General features: G+C 49.1%; 1 protein-coding gene across 1 annotated transcript in view; it reads left to right on the top strand.

Annotated features, from left to right (window-relative positions):
- glipr2l (GLI pathogenesis-related 2, like) overlaps nucleotides 1-17,627 on the top strand; it is a gene marked incomplete at both ends in the record, with an annotated part of 19,662 nt that extends 2,035 nt beyond the window's left edge. The window contains 4 exons of the mRNA XM_084442082.1: nucleotides 14,483-14,591; nucleotides 14,784-14,887; nucleotides 16,029-16,106; nucleotides 17,467-17,627. Of these exons, the coding sequence (XP_084298208.1) occupies nucleotides 14,483-14,591; nucleotides 14,784-14,887; nucleotides 16,029-16,106; nucleotides 17,467-17,627 (452 nt within the window). The remainder of the gene's footprint in view (nucleotides 1-14,482; nucleotides 14,592-14,783; nucleotides 14,888-16,028; nucleotides 16,107-17,466) is intronic.
- Nucleotides 17,628-18,203: the final 576 nt, after the last annotated feature.

Raw genomic sequence — 18,203 nt, forward strand, 5'->3', positions numbered from 1 at the left:
TGCTTAATACTACTACTAATACAACTCCACAGACGCATTGATTCATGCTAACCATGAGAATTCTACAGTATATTAAATATAAATATAGGTGTATCATAAGGGTTGTGGTACTACACAAGTGTATTGAGTACCCTGTATATTTTTATTTTCTTTTGCAAGGTATTCTAAATGTAAAGTATATCATAAAAGTAGTAGTGCTACACAAGTGTACTACAGTAGGAACAGTACTATGTTAGAATAATCTACAAGAACACTGAATGTGATTTCTTTTGCAAGGTATAATAATAATAATTATAATTATAATATTATTATTTTGTATATTCAGACAAAAAAATGCAGCTCAAAGGATTTTACAACAGGGGAATGACATGCACAGAGTGCTTCACATACAGTAAAGATAGAAAGGTATGGCTGCAACCAATTGTCATTCTGGGTCTGGGAGAGGGGAAAAAACATATTTCTTGAAACCAATCACAATTGTCTTGGTCGGCGCTAAGCTTGTTTTGTTTTTTTCCAACTGTGACCTTGCCAAATGGTGTCGGGGGATTGTATCTGATTGCCGCTGGGTGAAATAGCTGTCACCAAAGAGAGGCTTATCCCAAAAACTCCTACATCCTGTGAGTCTGACTACATACACACAAACACACACTCAGACACAGGCAAAACGCAAAGAATCATAATGTATCTAATATATGCACGAGGAAAATGTGTTACACACAATATTGATTAGAATTAAAAGTATGTTGTCCTGCCTATTTGAAATATTGGGTCGACTTACATATACATTGCATATTCACAATGGTGTTCAGAAAATATGAGAGAGAGAGAGAGAGAGAGAGAGAGAGAGAGAGAGAGGGAAGGAGGGAGAGAGAGAGATAGAGAAAGAAAGAAAGAAAGAAAGAAAGAAAGAAAGAAAGAAAGAAAGAAAGAAAGAAAGAAAGAAAGAAAGAAAGAAAGAAAGAAAGAAAGAAAGAAAGAAAGACAAAACAACAAGTGTGGATGGGTACGGTGAATGGCAGATACCATGGGGGAAGAAAGACCTTACCTGGCCCCATCTCTCTATTTGTCAGCACATGACAGTTGATGTGTGTGTGTGTGTGTGTGTGTGTGTGTGTGTGTGTGTGTGTGTGTGTGTGTGTGTGTGTGTGTGTGTGTGTGTGTGCGTGCATGTGTTTGTCAGTGTGGCAGACTGCCGATGGACTAACTACTCATCCTAGACACAATACTCCTCCCACAGCATTGGAGTACTCCTCAGCATGGCAAATAAATGACAAACACACACACACTCACACACAAGCACACACACACACACACTCACAGACAAGCACACACACACGCATACATATTGTGTTTATCACAACTGAATTGATGTCCTAAACCAACCTGGAACATGGCCTCCAGTGAGATGATTAAGATTCCTAGCTAGAGAGCAACACACACACACACACACACACACACACACACACACACACTCACCGAGTCTCCAACCTGCAAACCTATCTCTACAAGGATGATATAAAGTTTGGATTCTTGGGAGCCAGACAGAGATTGTGTTCTGAACAGTACAGGTGAACAAAACACAAACGGCCAAGGTCAAAAAAACAATGGAAGGTTTCAGACAGAGATCCTCACTGTCATCAAGTCATCTCTCTGCAGCTCTGTTCATCCTATCCCTGCTGTCTTCTCATCCTTTTAGGATCAGGGATCAGGTTCAGATATTCACACTAGAAAAAGAGAGAGAGAGAGAGAGAGAGAGAGAGAGAGAGAGAGAGAGAGAGAGAGAGAGAAAGAGTGTGTGTGTGTGTGTGTGTGTGTGTGTGTGTGTGTGTGTGTGTGTGTGTGTGTGTGTGTGTGTGTGTGTGTGTGTGCGTGCGTGCGTCTTTGAGGATTTGAAGGTAATTTAATTAGGTAGATAGATAGAGCAGGTTATTGGGGTTAACAACCTACATGCACTCTGCTCATCTTTGAAAGCCTTAATTGCTCTAAGCACATTAGGAACTTTATTGACTGCTATGGCCTTTTAAGACATTACATTTCTGCTGCTTGGTGTCAGGCAGATGTCAGCCTGCTCTCCTGAGAACATGCTTTCCCTTTTATGTTGTCTTTGTCTCTTCCTCTGTGCCTGTCTCTGAGTGTCTCTGACTCTGTCTCTGACTCTGTCTCTGAGTGTCTCTGACTCTGTCTCTGACTCTGTCTCTGAGTGTCTCTGACTCTGTCTCTGAGTGTCTCTGCCTCTGTCTCTTAGTGTCTCTGAGTGTCTCTGACTCTGTCTCTGAGTGTTTCTGAGTGTCTCTGCCTCTGTCTGAGTGTCTCTGAGTGTCTCTGATTCTGTCTCTGAGTGTCTCTGACTCTGTCTCTGAGTGTCTCTGCCTCTGTCTCTTAGTGTCTCTGAGTGTCTCTGACTGTCTTTGAGTGTCTCTGCCTCTGTCTCTTAGTGTCTCTGAGTGTCTCTGACTCTGTCTTTGAGTGTCTCTGCCTCTGTCTCTGAGTGTCCCTCTCTCTTTCTCTGTCTCTGTCTCGTCCTGTCTATGTCTCTTCCTCTGCCCCCCCCCTCCCCACCCTCTCTCTGCCTTTTCTTTCTCTCTCTCTCTCTCTCTCTCTCTCTCTCTCTCTTCTATCAATCTCGTCTTTGTTTGATAGGCAGGTGATTAACTCCTCTTAACCCAGGTAATCTCTTGCCATCTGTGGAACATTTTTACTAATGACATTATAAAGGGCTTATTGAACTGTGCAGCTGTAAAGGGACACATCGGAAATAGTGCTTAAAAACTCCCCCTTTAAAAGGGTTGACACCGCACTTGCTCTGTGATCCTGAAGCTTAAATCACTCCACATAATAACAGCCCTTCCACACCAGGCCAGTCTTCACACAGTGGACCTTTTCATGAGGATTGAGTTGAACTGCAGGAGTTATTAAAAACTCCTTATTTTCCACTTGGGACTGATTTGGAGGAATTATATGCACTTCACTGCAACTAAGTGCACTTTACAGACTTTGTCAGAGTGATATCACATTTCTGCACCATTTTACCCCTTTGAGTGAGATTTCATGGACATCATTACATTACAAGGCTTTGATGTACACGGGGTGGGGGGGCGGGAGGGGTAGGAACAGTTATTCATCAGCACATCATACAAGATGAACGAGAAAGAGAAGAGGGAGAGAGAGAGAGAGAGAGAGAGAGAGAGAGAGAGAGAGGGAGTGGAGCCAAGCCATAAGTGGAATGTCAGATATAGCCTGCACTGAGATAAATGATGTCATATCTGCATGGATCAACGTATCTACTCTAGCTCTTCATAAATCACAACTTTAAAACAACCATTCTCTCTCTCTCTCTCTCTCTCTCTCTCTCTCTCTCTCTCTCAGGCATCGGTAGAGTCAGTAATATATCATATGGCACTCTTAGCATTCTAATATGCTCTTCTGTCTTCCTGTAAAAGGGAGAGAAGTACCCAACTTTTTCTCAATGACTCTCCTAAATCAGCATTCCTCACTTCACAAGTTTGGATGTCTAATTTGAAGCTGCTGTCACCAAACCAGACGCATATTGCATGCAGATGATGAAGAGAGGGGGGCGTGGATTGGGACCAACTTTAGACTATAGGTTGAGTTGAAACCTTAAGACCTTCTTCTTCTTCTTCTTCTTCTTCCTAGGACGTCTGACTTCCCATACATGAAAAATCACCAAACTTTGCACATAGGTCCAGTCCTATGCCAGAGCTCCTCAACTGGCATTGTGGACCAATAGTCCTGATGGTGGCGCTACAGCAACTGTCTAAAGTTTAAAACTTTTTTTTAAAAATCATAACAAATCAGCCGTAGGCTACCTGCTAATACTTTGCAAACACCAACAAAACTTAGGCCCGAGTGAGTAGAAACGTACATATGCTTCGAGCTGGCAGGAATTATGAAGCCCATCACTCTGTTTTTCTCAAAAACTGTAAAACCTAACAAACCCTACTGTGCCAACTTGTAAGTCTGTCAGCTTGTCAGCTTTGTCTTTTGTTCTCCACTTGTTGAGTGTATACCTTGGTTTTATTCTTTAGTCTTTGGTTTTGGTTTTTGACACTCGTGGTGCCTTTTTTTTTTACATTTTGTGGAAACTGCTGACACCTCCATGTTACATGTCCCTGTGACATTTACAGTACATGCAACCCTTGTGATTGTGATGTTTAAGTCAAAGTGAAACCATCTATGGCTTCTTACATGGCAGGTAGCTCAACAAGAGTTCAAGGGGGATGCGGAATAAAAATGCTAATGCATACTCAGGCATTGTGATGAGACATTATTTTAAATATATATTTTTTTAATTATGCGAGCGCCTGGTGGCCGGGCTTACCATGGAGCCTGGCCGGGCCCAGCCCGAATAAGCAACGTGGAAGCACCATCTCCTCCTCCATCGTCCCGTGGACCCACCACCCGCGGGAGGAATTGTCGGGGTCGGGTGCGCTGCCAACTAGGTGGCGGTGAAGGCGGGGGGCACCGATGGACCGGACCCGGGCGGCAAAGGCTGGCTCTGGGGACATGGAACGTGACCTCGCTGGGGGGGAAGGAGCCGGAGCTTGTGAGGGACGTGGAGCGATACCAATTACACCTGGTGGGGCTAACCTCCACGCACAGCACCGGCGCCGGAACCAAACTCCTGGATAGGGGTTGGACCCTGTTCTTCTCCGGAGTTGCTCACGGTATGAGGCGTAAGGCAGGTGTGGCTATACTAGCTAGCCCCCAGCTGAGCGCCTCTGTGCTGGAGTTCACCCCAGTGGACGAGAGGGTCGCCTCCCTGCGCCTTAGGACTGTGGGGGGGGGGACTCTGACTGTGGTTTGTGCTTATGCACCGAACAGCAGTTCAGAGTACTCAGCCTTCCTGCAGACCCTGAGTGGAGTCCTTTTGGGGGCTCCTGCAGGGGACTCCAGTGTCCTACTGGGGGACTTCAATGCACACGTAGGCAATGATGGAGAAACTTGGAGGGGCGTGATTGGGAGGCATGGCCACCACGATCTGAACCCGAGTGGTGTTTTGTTGTTGGACTTCTGTGCTAGTCACGGTTTGTCCATAACAAACACCATGTTCGAACACAAGGATGCCCACAAGTACACCTGGCATCAGAACACCTTAGGCCGAAGGTCGATGATCGATTTTGTTATCGTATCATCTGATCTGAGGCCATGCATTTTGGACACTCGGGTAAAGAGAGGGGCAGAGCTGTCCACTGATCACCATCTGGTGGTGAGCTGGTTTCGATGGCGGGGGAAACTTCTGGACAGACCTGGAAAACCCAAGCGTGTAGTGAGGGTGAACTGGGAACGTCTGGAGGAAGAGCCTGTCCGGAGAGATTTCAATTGCCACCTCCGGCGGAGCTTCTCAGGCATCCCTGTGGAGGTTGGGGACATCGAGCATGAGTGGTCGGTGTTCAAAGCCTCCATTGCTGAAGCTGCGGCTGGGAGCTGTGGCCTGAGGGCCATAGGTACCTCAAGGGGCGGTAACCCTCGGACACCGTGGTGGACAGCGGTGGTCAGGGAAGCCGTCCGACTGAAGAAGGAGGCCTTCCGGGATATGTTAGCCCGGGAGACCCCAGAAACAGTTGCAGGGTATCGACTGGCCCGGAGGGCTGCGGCTTCGGCCGTGACCAAGGCAAAGCAGCGGGTGTGGGAGGAGTTCGGAGAAACCATGGAGAAGGACTTTTGGTCGGCACCAAAGTGTTTCTGGAAGACCATCAGACACCTCAGGAAGGGAAAGCGGGGGACCATCCAAGCTGTATACAGCAAGGAGGGGACACTGCTGACCTCAACTGAGGAGGTTGTTGAGCGTTGGAAGGAGCACTTTGAGGAACTCCTGAACCCGACTAATCCACCCTCTACGAACGAGGCAGAGCCGGAAGATGATGGGGGGTCGTCAATGTCCTTGGAGGAGGTCACTGAGGTAGTCAAACAACTCCACAGTGGCAGAGCCCCAGGGACTGATGAGATCCGTCCAGAAATGCTGAAGGCGCTGGGTGTAGAGGGGCTGTCTTGGTTGACACGCCTCTGTAACATTGCGTGGAAGTCTGGGTCGGTGCCGAAGGAGTGGCAGACTGGGGTGGTGGTCCCCATATTCAAAAAAGGGGACCAGAGGGTGTGTGCGAATTATAGAGGCATCACATTACTCAGCCTCCCAGGGAAAGTTTACTCCAAGGTGCTGGAAAGGAGGGTCCGGCCGATAGTCGAACCTCAGATCGAAGAGGAACAATGCGGATTTCGTCCTGGTCGTGGAACTACCGACCAGCTCTTCACTCTCGCAAGGATCTTGGAGGGGGCTTGGGAGTTTGCCCAACCTGTCTACATGTGTTTTGTGGACTTGGAGAAGGCTTACGACCGGGTCCCTCGAGAGGTCTTGTGGAGGGTTATGCGGGAGTATGGGGGGAGGGGGTCCCTACTTAGGGCCATCCAATCCCTGTACACCCAGAGCGAGAGCTGTGTCCGGGTCCTCGGCAGTAAGTCGTCTTCCTTTCCGGTGGGTGTTGGCCTCCGCCAGGGCTGCGCTTTGTCACCAATCCTGTTTGTGATTTTCATGGACAGGATATCGAGGCGTAGCCGGGGGGAGGTGGGTTTGCAGTTCGGTGAGCTGGGGATCACGTCACTGCTTTTTGCAGATGATGTGGTCCTGATGGCATCAGCTGCCTGCGACCTCCAGCACTCTCTGGATAGGTTCGCAACTGAGTGTGAAGCGGCTGGGATGAGAATAAGCACTTCTAAATCTGAGGCCATGGTTCTCAGCAGGAAACCGGTGGCCTGTCCGCTCCGAGTAGGAAATTAGTCCTTACCCCAAGTGAAGGAGTTCAAGTATCTGGGGGTCTTGTTCACGAGTGAGGGAACCATGGAGAGGGAGTTTGGCCGGAGAATTGGAGCAGCTGGTGCGGTTCTGCAGTCGCTTTACCGCACTGTTGTGACGAAAAGAGAGCTGAGCCAAAAGGCAAAGCTCTCGATCTACCGGTCTATCTTCGTCCCCACCCTCACCTATGGTCATGAAGGATGGGTCATGACCGAAAGAACGAGATCACGGATACAAGCGGCCGAAATGAGTTTTCTCCGGAGGGTGGCTGGGGTCTCCCTGAGAGATCGGGTGAGAAGTTCAGTCATCCGGGAGAGACTCGGAGTAGAGCCGCTGCTCCTTTGCGTCGAAAGGAGCCAGTTGAGGTGGTTCGGGCATCTAGTGAGGATGCCTCCTGGGCGCCTCCCTAGGGAGGTGTTCCAGGCGTGTCCGGCTGGGAGGAGGCCGCGGGGTAGACCCAGGACTAGGTGGCGGGACTACATCTCCGCACTGGCCTGTGAGCGGCTAAAGATTCCCCAGGCAGAGCTGGTTGATGCTGCTAGGGAAAGGGATGTCTGGGGCCCCCTGCTGGAGCTGTTGCCTCCGTGACCCGACCCTGGATAAGCGGATGAAGAAGAAGAAGAAGATTTTTTTAATTAAAGGTTAACATTATGGTCTGGGCAAATACATGAGCACACCCTCATGTATTTGTCATTGTCTCCTCGTCTTCCTCCTCTTCTACCTCATGCACACTTCCTCATCGTTTTTTTGTATTGTGGCAACCTTGGCATCCCAGTGAACAGGGAAGGCCACGCATGCCAAAATGGCAGTGGCACGAAGAGACAAGGGAAGCAAGTTGCAGAAAATAGCCAGAGGTTATCTCTTTAACTTAACCGTGTGTTACAAAAGAAAGATCTCAAACAAAATCCACACATGAGGCAGCATGCTTTCTGACTTCCCTCTTCTCCCAGGCTTCTTCTGGCCTGGGTTGTCCAGTTTTTGGTGAGGGGACGTGGGTGATTGTTGAAGTATGTGTGGACAATCAGCCTAGGTAGTCATTAAGCTCTCTACCCCACAAACTGTGGGGTTCTGGGAACTGCAGTCCCACAGCTATAGCGGCCACTTTGTGGTACAGGTGGACATTTTGGGCTGTGAGGGCCCTGGGTTGCCACAGTAGTCTATCAAAACTCAATCATGTTTTTCATGTAAAACTATGTGTGCTTACGTACAGTAGTTGGAATGAACCAATTTCATCCAATAATATGACACCCACCCTCAATCTTCAACTTTCAGCAACACAAAGCTATGATTCATTATTTGGCTAGTTACTGTAGCAACAGCATTGCATGTCTTTCGCTGTTCGCATTACATTAGTCATTTAGCTGAACCTTTTATCCAAAGTCACTTACATAATTGCATTTAACACAGGAAGTTAGTGTAATATTATTCACCAGAACTCAAGTGCATCTACTTTGTAAGCAAGTGATTTGGAGTATAACCTAGTGCTTGTCCTGTAGTCCTGGTAGTACTTCTTGAAGAGGCGAGTTTTGAGCCTATGGTGAAATATGAGCAGTCCTGATGTCGGGGGGAAGTTCACTGTGTGGCCAGGACAGAGAAGAGCTGTGGCCGTGTCACAACCTCAAACCGTGTTCCATCTCCTAACTGTAGCAGTGAACAGGAAACATATGCCTGCACCAGTTTGTGTATATATGTGTCCACCTAGACCCTCATGTATTTGTCATTTGTCTCCTTCCTCCTCTTACTCCGCCTGGCCCCGACCCAGTGCTGCGCAGCAGCTAGAATTGTCAGTCTCCCCATCCTCTTCTACCTCTTGCACACTTCTTTCTACTAGTTTCTTTGTATTGTGGCAACCCAGGGAACAGGGAAGACCACAAATGCCAAAATGGCACTGACACACAGACAAGGGAAGCAAGTTGCAGAAAGTAGACAGAAGTCGTCTCTTTAATAAACTTAAACTGTTACAAAGGAAAGATCTCACATGAACAAAATCCACACGAGGCAGCATGCTGAGGCAGGTGTGGACAATCAGCCCAGGTGCAGTCATTCAACTCTCTAACCCACAGCCTGTGGGGTTCTGGGAGCTGTAGTCCCATATGCAGCTATTTTGGGCTGAGGGCCCCGGGTTGCCAAAGCATTCTATCAAAATCCAAACATGTTTTCATGTAAAATGTGTGCTTATGTAGCCTACAGTAGGTTTGACTGAACCAATTTCAATCAATAATATGACATCCACTCACCCTCAATCTTCAACTTTCAGCAACACACAGCTAAGATGAATTATTTGGCTAGTTAGCAACAGCATGGCATGTTGTCTTTGGGTGTTCGCAATCTTCGCATTACATTAGTCATTTAGCTCACGCTTTCATCCAAAGTGACTTACAACATTTCATTTAACACAGGAGTGTAGCCTACTAGGCCTACTATTCACCACAAGTCACGCGCATCTCCTTTCTAAATAAGTGACTTGTATAATCTAGTGCTTAGGTCAAAGTGCAAACGTAAATAACTAAAAATACAATATATGCTTAAGAGGGATGATCCTGGTAGTCCTGTTTTGAGCCTATGGCGAAATATTGGCAGCGACTGCTGTCCTAATGTCGGTGGGCAGTTCATCCCACCACTGTGGGACCAGGAGAGAAAAGAGCTGTGAACGTTTCACAACCTCAAACCTTGTATCACTTCCTAACTGTAGCAGTTAACAGGAAAACATATGCCTGCAACCAGTTTGTGTATATATGTGTCCACCTAGACCCTCATGTATTTGTCATTTGTCTCCTCCTTCTTTCTCTTCCTCTGCCCGGCCCGACCCAGTGCTGGACTGCAGCAATAATTTGGTTTTACTTTTTTCTTTCTAGCTTGGTTCCTCAGCTCGTATTCTGTCTTTGGTAACAGTTCCACCTAGTGGTATATGAGTGAACTACTACCTGCGCCTTCACATAATGACAATAATTGTAATTATTACATGGTAATTATTACAATTGGTCATTTAGCAGACAGTTCACATACCGACCCAACAGACCCACAGAGGATGCAATTGCCCACATCCTATACATTGCCCTATCCCACCTAGACAAGAGCCAGGGGAAAGTACTGAATTATGTAAGGCTGCTGTTCATTGACTACAGTTACAGTAATACCATAAATTCCCTCCAATCTAGTCACCAAGCTCAAGGAGGGCTAAACAGCGCCCTCTGTACGTGGATCCTGGACTTGGTAAATTGTAAAATGGTAAATGGACTGCACTTATATAGTGCTTTTATCCAGAGCACTTTACAATGGTCTCTCATTCATCCATTCACACACCAATGGCAGCAGCTGCCATGCAAGGTGCTGCTCATTGAGAGCAATTCGGGGTTCAGTGTCTTGCCCAAGGACACTTCGACATGCGGACAGGAGGAGCCAGGATTCAAACCTTATCCTCCCTCACCCTCAACACAGGAGTCCCCCAGGGCTGTGTCTTGTCCCCACTACTGTACTCCCTGTACACACACACAACTGTGTAGTCTGTTATGGTTCGGGGCGGGTCCGCCCGGCTCGCCCCCTGCTCCCAGTCTGGACCCTCGCCACTGCCCCTCGCCCCTGGTTCACTCTACTCATCCCTGTACCAGACCCCTGGTCCTCTCTGCTCGCACCCTGCTCCTGGTCCAGACCCTCGCCCCTGCCCCGGACCCCTGGTTCATTCTGCTCGCACCCTGCTCCTGGTCCAGACCCTCGCCCCTGCCCCGGACCCCTGGTTCATTCTGCTCGCCCCCTGCTCCTGGTCCAGACCCTTGCCCCTGCCCCAGACCCCTGGTTCATTCTGCTCGCCCCCTGCTCCCGGTCCAGACCCTCGCTCCTGCCCCGGACCCCTGGTTCATTCTGCTCACCCCCTGCTCCAGGTCCAGACCCTTGCCCCTGCCCCGGACCCCTGGTTCATTCTGCCCGCCCCCTGCTCCTGGTCCAGACCCTCGCCCCTGTGGACAAGAGTGACAGCTGAAATGGTACTATGATTACTGTAGCTCTACATCCAGATTGAGTACTTAAAACTGAGTGACTTGAAAGAAAAGATTGTAATTGGTCTCCAGGACTTTGGCCAGGCATGGTAACCAGGAGATAGGACCATAGTTATCCAGCTTATGCCTCTAGCCCCCTTTGTGCAGCAGGACCATCCGGGCAGATTTCCAGACCTGAGGAGCTGCACCCGATGCAATGGAGAGATTCAAAATGTATGACCGCGGTTCACTAATGACAGGAGTTGCCAGTTTTATGGAAATAAAAACAAATGTAGATTGTCCTTACCAGAAGAACACTTAGGTTCTATGGTTTGCAAGATTCCTAGAGTCTCAGTAGAGGGCTGAAAGGAGATGAAAGACATGCTCCAAGGGCGAATAAAACCAGTGTCAGCATCCAGGTGCCACGCCTCAGTGAATTGCTTATTAAAAGCAAGGCAAATTTCATTTGGATCAGAGATCACACGATCATTCACATTAATGCACAAGGGCAGTGAGCTAAAGGGTTTGTTTTTAGTTAAGTTCACTGCACCCTAGAACTTAAGGTTGGCTGGTGGAGGTAGGACCCAAAATGCAGACCGCAGGCAGTGCCGGTTCAAAATGGGGTTTAATTACAAAACTCAAAAAGAAAACCGAGGAAACGCTGGGCGCAATGCATTAACAAAGACACTGAACCGACAGAGAACAAAGGAAACAGGAGGGCATATATACATATATTGTAATTCTTTATTGGGAATAACCCCTTGAGATGAATCATCTCGTTTTTCCCTCGACAGCAACACAACAGAACATTCCATAATTACACATTTAGACAATAAATACAATGGCATAACAATCAAGTAACAACGTACAGGTGTGCAACAAGACACGAGACAGGTGCAGACAATCACCCAGACAAGGACATGAAGGGATTCCAACAAGAAACCAACACAAGGAGAGAGGGAACTAGGATACAAGGGAAAGGAACAGGGAACGAGGCTAGGATTGGGAATGGGACTGGGCAGGAAACTAGGGGAAACTGGAGGAGGAAAGTTTAGAAACACAAGGAGGAGCTAGAAGGGAGGGAAGACGGGACAGGAGTGGAGAGGGACAGGAGTGGAGAGGGACAGGAGTGGAGAGGGGACAGGAGTGGAGAGGGACAGGAGTGGAGAGGGGACAGGAGTGGAGAGGGGACAGGAGTGGAGAGGGGACAGGAGTGGTGAGGGACAGGAGTGGAGAGGGGACAGGAGTGGAGAGGGACAGGAGTGGAGAGGGACAGGAGTGGAGAGGGGACAGGAGTGGAGAGGGACAGGAGTGGAGAGGGACAGGAGTGGAGAGGGACAGGAGTGGAGAGGGGACAGGAGTGGAGAGGGACAGGAGTGGAGAGGGACAGGAGTGACGTGGGACTAGTGAGGGACAGGTGTCTAGAGCTGGGGCTGGGAGGACACAAACCAACATAGAAGACAAGACAACAAACCCAAGACCAAACACACAAGGAGGCCGAACAAAACCTGGTGACAATGTGATCAATGTGTACAAAAGTCTCTGGGGGTAGTGCAGGGGCAGTCACTGGGAGGGGAGGTGCTCAGGGTCCAGGAGGGTCCAGAGGGCACAGGAGCTCAGGGTCGGGGGTCCAGGCAGGGAACAGGGGGTGAGCAGGGCAAACCGAGGGTCCGGGGCAGGGGCGCGGTTCTGGACTGGGAGCAGGGGGCGAGCAGAACAAACCTGTACTTTTTTCCCACTGCTGCTGTACCTTCCCTGAACCAAGGACCTGACATGATCAACACATATAGACACTATTATTGGATAACTTTCAAGTGCAATTATTTTGTAAATGTTGGTCATGCTGAAAATCCAATAAACAACGTTTGAAACAAAAACAAAAACATACATACACACTGGGGTGAGGAAAGCACGTCAGAGACTGTACCACCTCAGACAACTGAGGAAATTCAGTGTCCCACCAGATTTGACAGAGCGGTACGATGGTTGATGACGGTACGGAGAGACTCAGGAAGAGCTCCTTCACCCATCCAGTACCTGAATGACCCTATCTAGTGTGTCACTATATCTAGTGAATATAGTGACAGCATATCTAGTGCATATATCATCATATAGTGCATATGACAGATGGCAGTATCCCCCCCCTCCAGGATTATTTATATTTTGCATGTACATAATACATCCCTGCCTTTATTTGTAATGTTTTTGTGCAATTTGTAATTATTTGTAATTGAGTACATCATGGAGCTGGCAGTAAACATTTCACTGTAAATTGTACACTCTAGGGTCTGAATCTGAATCTGTACATCCCAGCCTGAAGGCTTAGTTGTTAGTCCATTGTCATGTACTGTAGGCTACAGGCTCCCCCTAGCTCTCGAGATTCAGCAGAATACAGAATCCTCAGGCCCATATAAGGGCATGTGTCTCATAAAGATGATGTCATCAGAGTAGCAGTATGCAGAGACTCTAAAGGAAAAGCAGAGAGCAGGAGAGTGTGCTTGTGTGTGACAGAGACATAGAAGAAAGGAAGATAGTGTTTGTATGTACTGGACTGCTACTGTGTGTGTGTGTGTGTGTGTGTGTGTGTGCGTTTAGGAGCAAGGGCAGCCAGAAGTGTTTGCAAGTACAGAGTAAGTAAAGTTAGCTTCATAAATAAGAGGTTCGAGTCTTTAAAAGTGGTTAGCGGGTCGACAACAAAAGTGAAAGGAGGAGAGAGACAGTGGGAAAGGGAGCCCTAACCAGCAGAGCCAGCTGCTGCACACTGTCAGCGTGGAGAGAGAGCAGGCTTAACGAGGGAGAGAGGGAGGGAGGGAGAGAGACTAGGAAGAGGAGAGAGAGACAAAACAGGAGCTAGGCACTGTCGGCTGGCACCATGGGCAAATCAGGTGAGTGAAATTACAGTTTCAGAATTTAAACTTTAAACTTTGGAGCCATTGTTGTGTGTGTGTGTGTGTGTGTGTGTGTGTGTGTGTGTGTGTGTGTGTGTGTGTGTGTGTGTGTGTGTGTGTGTGTGTGTGCGTGCGTGTTGATGGAGTCAAAGTCAACTTTATTTATATAGAACTTTTCATACAAGCAAATGTAGCACACAGTGCTTTACAGAACAAATGTACTGGGTGTTTATCTAATCTCTTATGATGCCTACCTGGGCCAAAGAGCAAAGGAATGGATGAGATTGTTGTAAAATGCAGTATAGTGTGATCACAGCAGGCTGAATGGGCTGTAAAGTGATGCTTGTGTGTGTGTGTGTGTGTGTGTGTGTGTGTGTGTGTGTGTGTGTGTGTGTGTGTGTGTGTGTGTGTGTGTGTGTGTGTGTGAATCACTCCATTGTGTGAATTTCCACAGAATGGCTATGTGTGCGTAGGCCAGTGATAGGCGCGAGGCAGCGGGAGAGTGACACTGACCCACACATACACACACACACACACACACACACACACACACACACACACACACACACACACACACACACACACACAGTCACCCTGACACACGGGTAAAATGGCCTGTACAGTTGAAGGGATTCCTTATCTATGACAGACAGCTGTGGAGGTTCCTTATCTATGACCGGGTAAACTAGAGAGTCACGCCTAGTTTGATTTGAGTTATAAAAATGGCTCTCTCTCCCTCTCTCTCTCCCTCTCTCTCTCTCTCTCTCTCTCTCTCTCTCCATCTCTCTCCCTCTCTCTCTCCCTCTCTCTCCCAGCCTCTAAGCAGTTTGCAGAGGAGGTGTTGGGGGCTCATAATGACTACCGGAGGAAGCACCAGGTACCCCCTCTGAAACTGAGTAGGAAACTGAGCAGAGACGCCTCTCGGTGGGTCACCCACACACACACACACACACACACACACACACACACACACACACACACACAAACACTCACACAGGTCTGTCTTACCATCACAGCCTCCCTCGTCCATCTTCTATCTAATTTGTTTGTGTGTGTGTGGCTGTGTGTGTGTGTGTGTGTGTGTGTGTGTGTGTGTGTGTGTGTGTGTGTGTGTAGATATGCTGAGAGTCTGGCCAGCACACGGATCCTGAAGCACAGTGTGGAGTCCAGTAGGGGGAGCTGTGGAGAGAACCTGGCCTGGGCCTCCTATGACCAACCAGGTAGACCCCTCCTCTCTACATCATGACCAACCAGATAGACCCCTCCTCTCTATATCAACCAGATAGACCCCTCCTCTCTATATCAACCAGGTAGACCCCTCCTCTCTATATCAACCAGATAGACCCCTCCTCTCTACATCATGACCAACCAGATAGACCCCTCCTCTCTATATCAACCAGATAGACCCCTCCTCTCTACATCATGACCAACCAGGTAGACCCCTCCTCTCTACATCATGACCAACCAGATAGACCCCTCCTCTCTACATCATGACCAACCAGGTAGACCCCTCCTCTCTATATCATGACCAACCAGATAGACCCCTCCTCTCTATATCAACCAGGTAGACCCCTCCTCTCTATATCATGACCAACCAGATAGACCCCTCCTCTCTATATCAACCAGATAGACCCCTCCTCTCTATATCAACCAGATAGACCCCTCCTCTCTACATCATGACCAACCAGATAGACCCCTCCTCTCTATATCAACCAGATAGACCCCTCCTCTCTATATCAACCAGGTAGACCCCTCCTCTCTACATCATTATGGCAGGCTGACCATCAGGTATTCGGACAGCGTTTTAAGTGATGTCTTGGCATTTTAAAGGAGTCAAGATGGCTTATACTGTGTCACTATTATTGATGAAAATAAAGGAGGAGTTACGGGAACTTCTCACCTAAAGTAATTTGAAGAAGTTATAGCTCTATGTTGGACTCAATCTGTCCAGCCAGAGAACAGCTGGGACACATTTTCTTGCTCCCTGCTCTTTGTGTGTGAGACGGTGTGTGTGTGCGTCTGCGTGCGTGCGTGTGTGTGTGTGTGTGTGTGAACTCAGCAACCATGACTCATGGCAGAAATATGCGCTCAGTGTGATTTACAGCCTCCTGCAGATATACGTACGTCCTCTAGTTACCGCGGGGTCAGACTGAGTTCACCATCATCTCCGCGTCTGAGGTGTGAGAGGATAAGGGCCTGGGGGTCTCCTATGCCCTGGGGAGGGGGGGTCAGGCAAATATGTATAATTAAAATGAATCATACAGTAAACCCCTCTGTGTGTGTGTGTGTGTGTGTGTGTGTGTGTGTGTGTGTGTGTGTGTGTGTGTGTGTGTGTGTGTGTGTGTGTGTGTGTGTGTGTAGGGAAGGACGTAGCTGATCGCTGGTATGACGAGGTGAAACAATACAACTTCAACCGGCCTGGTTTCTCCTCTGGGACTGGTGAGTTAGAACAACACTCTCTCTCTATCTCTCTCTCTCTCTGTGTCTGTGTCTCTCTCTCTCTCCCTCTGTGTGTGTGTGTGTGTGTGTCTCTCTCTCTCTCTATCTCTCTCTCTATCTCTCTCTCTCTCTGTGTCTGTGTCTCTCTCTCCCTCTGTGTGTGTGGGTGTGTGTCTCTCTCTCTCTCTCTCCCTCTCTCTCTCTCGGGACTCAGAATATAATGGAATTCCTCAGTGTTGTGTTTCACGCGGCCGGCTGGGTGGGGTGGGGACGGCGCTGTCACCGCTCCGTGAGCGAGCGTTGTTCTCTGAGTCAGCGCTCCGGGAACGGTGATGCTGGCGGACCGGCAGCCCCCACATCCAACACTGCTGCTCCTTCCCCCCCCTACCCCCACATCCAACACTGCTGCTCCTTCCCCTCCCTACCCCCACATCCAACACTGCTGCTCCTTCCCCTCCCTACCCCCACATCCAACACTGCTGCTCCTTCCCCTCCCTACCCCCACATCCAACACTGCTGCTCCTTCCCCTCCCTACCCCCACATCCAACACTGCTGCTCCTTCCCCTCCCTACCCCCACATCCAACACTGCTGCTCCTTCCCCTCCCTACCCCCACATCCAACACTGCTGCTCCTTCCCCTCCCTACCCCCACATCCAACACTGCTGCTCCTTCCCCCCCTACCCACACATCCAACACTGCTGCTCCTTCCCCTCCCTACCCACACATCCAACACTGCTGCTCCTTCCCCCCCCTACCCCCACATCCAACACTGCTGCTCCTTCCCCCCCTACCCCCACATCCAACACTGCTGCTCCTTCCCCTCCCTACCCACATGGCCCGGCACAGCACAGCCGGCCAGTCATCTCCAAGGCTACGCCGTGAAACTCACATGACGCATCAGGGGTTGACCGGGGAAGGAGAGGAAAGAATGATGCACCCGGGGAGAAGGGAGTGAGGGAAATCTTCCAGGAGAGAGAGAGAGAGAGAGAGAGAGAGAGAGAGAGAGACACACACACACACACACACACACACACACACACACACACAGGGGGAGAGAGAGAGAGACACACACACACAGGGGGAGAGAGAGATAGAGAGAGAGAGAGACAGAGAGACACACAGACACAGAGAGAGAGAGAGAGAGAGAGAGAGAGAGAGAGATAGATTAGGAAAGGAATGTGTGCTTCTATGACTGTAAATATTTAGAGGGGTGAGTTTGCACTGTTGCTACAGAGACAACCCGTCATCCAGTACTAACGGTGAGTCTTTCTGTCTGCTTCTTTCTCGCCTCTCTGTCCCCCCTCCCTCCCTCCCTCTCTCCTTCTCTCCCTCCTCCTCCCACACTCACTGCCCGTCAGGTCACTTCACCGCCATGGTGTGGAAGGCCACCAAGAAGGTGGGCGTGGGGAAGGCCGTGGCGTCGGACGGCTCCTCCTTCGTGGTGGCCAGGTACTTCCCAGCGGGGAACATCACCAACCAGGGACACTTTGAGAGCAACGTTCTTCCAATCAAGGGCTGAGCATCCCCCCCCCCCCCCCCCCCCCGATGGAAACATGGATCCTCCAGCCCCAACCCCCCCCCCAACCCTCCCTCCCTCAACGCTCGCCAGCATAGGACCCAGTCAACCATCACCCTCTCTGAAGATACTGCTATCCTGTACTGACACTACAGCCACCGTCTGTTGTTTGAAAAGGGTTGACAGATACAACCTAACGTGTGACCAGTGACCAATCCCAAGAGAACACACTCAGCGACGCCTACTGGACGACACTTCCTCCTCCAAACATCGAGCATAGATGGGACTTCCGTCCACAGCCCCCCCTGACCTGGTCCTCTGGGTCCTGGTTCTTCATCCTCGAGATCGATCCAGTAATATTCTCATCAATGCGTTTCATGCATGCTAAAGCACCATCATGATTGAATACATCATCTTCGTGCAATTCTACTAGGAACTGAGTTCATGGAAACCTTCATTTCAAACCATAGTTTTTTTTATTCTGTGTGAAACATTAGTCGTATCTTGTAACACAAACTGACTGCCAACACTTCTTATGTAAGACCATATTACCATATTCCAAGGGGAATATGTGTTTTG

The sequence above is a fragment of the Borostomias antarcticus genome (genome assembly GCF_949987555.1).
Source record: "Borostomias antarcticus genome assembly, chromosome: 8".
NCBI classification, from domain to species: Eukaryota; Metazoa; Chordata; class Actinopteri; order Stomiiformes; family Stomiidae; genus Borostomias; species Borostomias antarcticus.